The 7,694-nt window shown below is 46.0% G+C and overlaps 1 protein-coding gene across 2 annotated transcripts in view; it reads left to right on the top strand.

Moving 5' to 3' along the window:
- Positions 1-7,694, top strand: part of IL16 (interleukin 16) — an 88,911-nt gene that overhangs the window by 35,441 nt on the left and 45,776 nt on the right. For both annotated transcript variants that reach the window (XM_006870916.1, XM_006870917.1), the window contains exons 3-5: positions 954-1,093; positions 3,335-3,445; positions 6,305-6,419. In XM_006870916.1, coding sequence (XP_006870978.1) covers positions 954-1,093; positions 3,335-3,445; positions 6,305-6,419 — 366 coding nt within the window. The remainder of the gene's footprint in view (positions 1-953; positions 1,094-3,334; positions 3,446-6,304; positions 6,420-7,694) is intronic.

Here is a 7,694-nt window from a genome sequence, read left to right on the forward strand (position 1 = left end):
CATGAGTGTGCTGTGTGCACATATGTTGTATGAGCGTGCTATATCTTTGGGGAAGTTGAATGCTATGCTGGCAGGTCCCACAGGCTCCTGGTTGTAGCTGTTCTGGAACCCTCTGTGTCTCCCTCTTTTCTGTCCTTGGTGGGCATTGAAAATGCCCCAACATCAAGGACTTTGGCTTCCTGATAATTACACATGTCTGATGAGCAGGAGATGCTTACCACCACTTACTGAGTTGAGTGGAGTGTGTGAGAGTCTCATCTGAAATCTTCAGTGTTGTTGTTATTGTTGTTGTTAAGTGTCACTAAGTCAGATCCAACTCATAGTAATCTGTTTTAGGATTTCTGAGGCTGTACATTTTTGTGGGGGCAGAAAATACCCGCTCCTCTTTCTCCCCTGGAACAGCTGGTGGGCTCGAACTATCAACCTTGTGTTTCAAAGTCCAGTACTGCTTATGTCCATTGTGTTCCCCACCGATGCAGGGTAGAAAGCTTAAACACACACACACATAACTGTCATTGAACTAACCCCAATTCACAACGGCCCCGTGTGTATTGGAGTAGAACTGTGTGTGAGTGTGTGTGATTCCATGTTCACATGTGTTGAATAAGTGTGTACGTGTGTGCTCCTTAGAGGTTTCAATGGCTGATTTCTTTGGAGGTAGATTACTGGACCTTTATTCCAAGGTGCCACTAGGTAGATTTGAACCTATAACCTTTCCTTTAGTAGTTGAGTGACTGAAGCATTTATACCATGCAGAGAGTCCAGAAAGCATATATGTATATGTAGATAATAAACGCACTAACCGCGTTCTCTCCTGGTCCCCATTAAGCAGTCAGAACCGAGTGATGAGTGGTGGATGTTGGTAGTTGACAGAGGCTGATTGTTCTAGGCTGCACTTTGTATTTTGAGAACACAAATGATTTTTCTTCTGTTTTTTCCTTCTTCCTACTCAGGTATTAATCCCTACTGCCCAGAAGTGGAGTTTCCCATGACCAAGCACTATGCAACAACCACAGACAGGCAGCCCTATTCTCTGTGTAGTAACAGGAAGTCACTCTCTCAGCAACTGGACTGCCCAGCAGGAAAGGCTGCGGTAAGGATGAGGGAGGGAAACCTGGCCAGGAGGAAGGAAAACGCTGGATTTCTCAGTGACCAAAAGAAAAACCTAGAGAGGAGGGCATCACTTCTGTCTCAAATATGGCCTCCTATAAAAGGAGCTTTGGTAGCGTAGTGGTTATGAATCGGACTGCGAACCGCAAGGTCAGCAGTTCGAAACTAGCAGCTGTTCCCTGTGTTCGGAAACCCTGTGGTGGTGTTGTTAAGTACCGTTGGAGTCGGTTCCGACTCATAGTGACCCTGCATAGGGTTTCCGAGGCTGTAAATCTTTACGGGAGCACAAAGACTCATCTTTCTCCCGCGGAACGCTGATTCTTAACCACTATGCTACCAGAACTCCATCGGAAACGCTGTATAGAGTCTCTCTATGAGTCGGAATCGATGCCTCGGCACACAGTCACCACCACCATAGAAAGGGCACCTCATTAGTAACAGTCATTTACAGAGCGCCCCCTTGTGCCAGTCACTAGCAACTGCTACTACTTCTATGTCCTTAGGTTCTATCCAGGCGACAACTTAAAGCAACCTCATGAGACACACTGGCTTGCTGGTGGTGTGGCGCTGTGGGTTAATGCGCCAGACTGCAAAGCTATTTGAACTGCTAGGTTGGTGGTTCGAGCTCACCAGCTGCTCCTTGGAAACCCTTTACAGGGTCGCTATGGGACAGAATTGACTTGATGGCACTTAACAACAACAAAGTCTGAGTCTGAATTGGCTCAATGGCTCACAAAAACAACAATCTTCATGGGAACAAATTGCCAGGCCTTGCTCCCATGGAGTGCTGTATGCAACTATCAGCCTTTCATTTAGCAGCTGAAACCTTAAGCATTGTGCCACCTAGTCTCTTTCTATGCTGTTAAAAGAATTACCAGTAGAAGAGTTACCTATAGGAACTCATGTGTGAAGGCTCTGAACTCAAGAACCCTTATTTAATCTGTACACCAACCCTGGGCTTGAAACTGTTAAAGAATTAACACAAGTTCGCATTGTTAACAAGAGGCAGAGCTGGCACTTGAACTTATATCTATGACCACAAAGCCTGTACTTTTAGCCTGTATGATCTAGAGACTTGTTTAAGAAATAATCCCTAAACCCTCTAATTTAGAAAGACTATAACATTAGCCTCCATTTACAGTGAGGAAATGAAAGCTTGCCAACGTGAGAAGCTGTCCAAGTTAATACGTCTTGAAACCAAAGTATGCAGAATTGGGTCCAAGTTCTGTGTGACTTCCCAGTCCAGTGTAACCCGTGGCTCACAATGATCCCAGTCACCGCCGTTCATGGAGGTGGCTCAGGACTAAACAGTATTTCTTTCTGTTTTGCACACAAGAACAATACCATGAGTTGGGGTCCGACTCAGTGACTGCTAACAACATTGTTGTTGTTGTAAAGTGCCATCGAGTCAGTTTCTACCCATAGCAACCCCATGTAGGGTTTCTGAGGAGTGACCGGTGAGCTTGAACCACTGACCTTGCGGTTCAAACCAACCTTATAGTCCAGTGCATTAACCCATAGCACCACACCAGGACTCTGCAAACACATTAGCAGTATGATTTTACAGATGAGGAAACTGAGGCATACAGATGTAAAGTCACGTTCCCAAGATCACCAGCTCATAATTGGCAGAGCCAGGGGAAGAACCCAGACTCTACCCATAAGGCCATACTGTCCTCACCAGGGCAGCTTTCTGGGGCACCCAGAATGCACCTCTCTTTGGCACACATTGCTTCTGCAAAGCAATCACCTGCCTGCTACTCCTGGAATCTGCGCTCTGAGTTTTTACATCATCAGGTACCTGCTCGTCTCCCACTGCCCCATGCCAGGCACAAGGAGGACTTAGTAGAAGTGTCTTGAATTCAGCACAGTCTGTGAGACAGCGTCCCTGGCAGTGACTTCCAGCCTCTGCTTGAGACACTGGCCAAAGGAACTTGCTGTCTTGTTGGGCAACATGACCTGTGACATCACCCTTGACTAGTGGAATGAGTTGCTGGCGGTTACTGGTCTGCAGAGACAGCAGCTTTACACAGATGACTTCTGGGGCCACTGGAGCAAGCCCCTCCTCATCTGACCTCCACCTATACCTCACTGACCACACTCTTGCCCTCATGCTGTGTACACTTAGGAGAAAGGGGACTCGGCCTTTCTCCTTTCTGGGCCTTGGCCCTTCTCAGTAAGGCACATGGGGCTCACCTTCAGTCCATCTGCTTCCTTCTTGTAGGGTAATTCCAGACCCACGCGGTCCCTGAGCACAGTTCAGCTCATGCAGCCTTCTGGGGGTTTCCAGGCTTCCGTCATCTCCAACATTGTGCTGATGAAGGGCCAGGCCAAGGTAAGCAAAGACCATCATAGCCAACCCCAACAGAAGATACTGAAGCAACACCAGTTCTGGAGTAGCTGTCATGTCTAGGGACAGATGAGGGTGGAGAATGGTGATTTGAGCTCAGTCTGGGTGGCACAACAGTTAAGTGCTCAAAAGGTTGGCAGTTCAAGCAGTTTTGTGAAAGAACCAAGTAGTTCTGTGGAAGAAAGATCTAGAGATCTGTTTCTATAAAGATTGTTTTTGTTGTGTGCTGTCAAGTTGGTTCCGACCCATAGCGACCCTGTAGAGAGTTTCCAAGGAGCAGCTGGTGAGCTTGAACCACCAACCATGTAGTTCAAATGACTTTGCAGTCTGACGCATTAACCCACAGCACACACCAGGACAGCTTCAAAAACCCTGCCGTCTGGGGCCACTGTGAGCCAGGATAGGCTGCATGGCACCTAACAATGACGCATCGTGATTTGTGTTGTCAGTTGGAACTGCTTGAAAAGTAAGAGCTGCTCTAGCTTACTCTAGGTGACGAAGCTCATCCCAGTGTCTGCCCTGTAGTTATTGTTGGTGTCATCGAGCTGACTCTGACTCAGCACCTGTATGTATCACAGAGGGGAACACTGTTCTATCTGGCGCCATCTTCACCATCGTTGTCAGGTTTGAGCCCATTAAGGGAACACTGTTCTATCTGGCGCCATCTTCACCATCGTTGTCAGGTTTGAGCCCATTGTCACAGCCACTGTATCAATCCATCTCACTGAGGGTCTTTCTCTTTTACCCTAACCCTCCATTTTATCAAGAGAAATGTCCTCCTTCTCCAAGGATTGGTCCCTTCTGATAACATGTCCAAAGTAAGTGAGATGAAGTCTCCCCACCCTTGTTTGTAAGGAGCTCTCTGATTGTACTTCTAAGACCGACTTTTTCCTTCTCCTTATAGTCAATGGTGTATTGAATAGCTCTGGTAGCGTAATGGTTACAAAGTGGGCTGCTAACTTCAAGGTCAGCAATTTGAAACTATCAGACATTCTGCAAAAGAAAGAAGACATGTTCTGCCCCGGTAAAGATTTACAGCCTTGGAAACCCCATACAGGGTCACTATGAGTCAGAACTGACTCCACACATAACCACCACCATGCCAAACCATAATTCAAATGCAATGATTCTTCTTCACTCTTCCTTATTCATTGTGGCCATGGGGGTGCATCTAGAATGTTTCTTTCTACTGTCCCCCAAAGATGTTACTCCATATGTGGTGTCAACCTGCTCACTAAGAGAACATCTGAAAAAAAAACACAGGAAGTTGCTGCAAAATTCTTGACCATTTCTAGCAACACAGGTACTAAAATGCTGAAAGGACAGGTTTTTTAATCCATGTGTTACAGATTAAATTGTGTTCTCCCAAAAGTGATGTTGGAATCCTAAATCCTATACCTGGAAACATAACCTTGTTTGGAAATAGAATTTTTTGTTATGTTTATGACTTCTTATCAGAGCCACTGGGTCCTAAACATAATTCTTCCTGAGTCATCTCTTATAAAAAGAGCAGATAGACATGCCGTGGGCGGGAGGGGCGTGCTGTGTGGTAAAGGAGGCAAATGCATCTATAAGCAGCAGAGAAATTCCAAGTCACCAGAAACTAGGAGAGAACCTCCTGAAAGGAAATGACACAGCCCAGACTCTGATTTGGCCGGAATGGTGAGAATTTGATTTCTGTTTTTTAAAGCCATGCACATTGTAGTATTTTGTTATAGAATTCCTAGAGAACCGAGACATCATCTAATACAACTTTGGTGTGTGGAATGAGGGCAGGATCTGGTGGTTGCTTATGGCCTTGCCAGGGGTGGGGCCCCATCAGACACTTGGATTTCTAGTTCCCTGTCCCCTATGTCCACTCTCTCATGAGAGCTCAGCCAAGAGAGCAAAGTCAGCAATGCTGGGGTTGTTGTTAAGCGCTGTCGAATCGGTTCTGACCCATAGCAACCCTGTACAGGGTTTCTGAGGCTGTAAACCTTTATGGGAGCAGAAAGCCTCATCTTTCTCCCACGGAGCAGCTGGTAGTTTCGAACTGCTGACCTTAAGGTTTGCAGCCCGATTCATAACCACTATGCTACCAGAGCTCCTTTAATGCTGGGGTTAGGGTTTCTCTAATCACCAAGGATAAGTACTGGACTGCTAATCACAAGGTCAGTGGTTCAAACCCATTAGCTGCTCCTTGGAAACCCTATACAAGATCACTATGAGTCAGAACTCACTTGACAGCACTTAACAACAACAATCACCAAGGAGTGATTGTCTCCTATATGGACTTCTCCAAACAGCCTCACTTTCTGATGAGCAAAGCTCAATATCTTCCACCCTAAAAATTAGGTGGTGGTGTTGGGTGACCCCCATCTCATTGTGGGTCTTTTCCTTTTCCTCTGACCCTCCACTTTACCAAACAAGATAGCCTTCTCCAGGGATTGGCCCCTCCTGACAATATGTCTGAAGTATGAGAGACGAAGTTTGGCCATCCTGACCTCCAAGGAACACTCTGGCTGCACTTCTTCCAACACAGATCTGTTGGTTCTTTTGGCAGCCCATGGCACTTTCAATATTCTCCTCCAACACCATAACTCAAATGCATCAATTCTCCTACAGTCTTTCTTATTCACTGTCCAACTTTCACATGCATGTGAGGTTACTGAAAATACCATGGCTGGGGTCAGGATCACCTTAGTCCTCAAATTGACATCTTTGCTTTTCAACACTTTAAAGAGGTCTTGTGCATCAATACATCGCTTGATTTCTTGACTGCTGCTTCCATGAGTGTTGATGGTTGATGAACATGCTGAGTGCATGGGCACTCCTAAATCTCACCTTCTTCTCTTCTTTCCTCAGGGCCTGGGCTTCAGCATTGTCGGGGGAAAGGACAGCATTTATGGCCCCATTGGAATTTATGTCAAAACCATCTTTGCAGGGGGAGCAGCAGCAGCTGATGGAAGGCTGCAGGAAGGTAGATTTCTCATTCCTTTCCCACTCCCAGGTGATGTTTGAAGAACCACGAGCAGAACTGGTGGAACATAGAGGATCCTGGGAATGTAAAATGTGTTTTGAGTCTTCAGAACATGACTGACCTGGATTCTGGGGTCTGTTGATGAAGGAAACAGTTCTGCTGATACCTCCACCATTGAGGATATGTTTGCACACTTGGTCCTGGCATCATTACTGTTGTCTCAGATGGATTCTGCCACCATCCTGGGGCTGGACACTGAATTTATCTGTCTCCTCCATGATTACTGCTGTCTTCTCCTTTCTCTTTAAAGTCCTTTCTCAGTTGCTGGGATTCATTGAAATCTCCTTTCTATTTTTCTCTGCCCTCTCAATACACAACCACAGGAAAGGCAGGTCCAATTCTGATAACAGATGAGCTTAACTAATATTCTCCGACAATCTACTAAATTCTAGGCTCCAAGAGTACAGAAAGGAATCAGACAGGATCCTTCCTTTTGAAGAGCTCCTGGTCTGTCCAGTTGGTTGCCCTTCCTTTCTGTCCACCTCATCCCTCAACTATGGCCTCTTAGCTCTTCACAGGAAAGACACGTGTGACCATCCTGGGAGTGAGTATCGTGGGCAGCAGAGCTTCCTGTTGAGTGCCCGTTTCTATCTTCTCCTAGAGGGTTTCCTTCTCCCAGACCCCAGCTCCATCCCAAAGTCATGTTTGGATGATTGAGCAACAGGTTGGACACAGGAAGAGCTCCAGATTTCAACATAAGTGGCAAAGTTTAAGGGCATACAGTGGTGGAACAGAGGACAGTCAATGTGTGTCAGGGACAGTTTACATGTTGACATTGGAAGAGAAGTGATTTCAGAGTCCCCACTCTCTCTCTCAGTTTCTGTAAGCCAAGCGGGGAATCTAATGTCTTAGGGGTTTAGAAAAACAAAATCAGTGAGAGGTAGATAGGCAGTAGATGAAAGATAGATGGGCAAGAAAAAGAGGAAGAGAAAGAGATTGACTTCAAGGATTCATTTCCAAGATTGTAGGGGCCTGGCAAGTCCTAAATCAAGTCATGGTTTGAAGATTCCTACAGGCTGTGTCTCTCAAAACCCACAGGTCAGGCTACAAGAAGAGTAATGAGTAAGAGTGTTCTGGCATAATGTCCACTTATAGTCTTGAGGCAGAATACACTCTAAGGAGACTCCCTTTTTGCTCTTAAAGTCTTCTGTTTGATTGAGCCCCACCCACATTATGGAAGACAATCTGCTTTACCATAGAAGAATTGATGCTTTT

The sequence above is a fragment of the Chrysochloris asiatica genome, unplaced genomic scaffold (assembly GCF_000296735.1).
Source record: "Chrysochloris asiatica unplaced genomic scaffold, ChrAsi1.0 scaffold00156, whole genome shotgun sequence".
NCBI lineage: Eukaryota > Metazoa > Chordata > Mammalia > Afrosoricida > Chrysochloridae > Chrysochloris > Chrysochloris asiatica.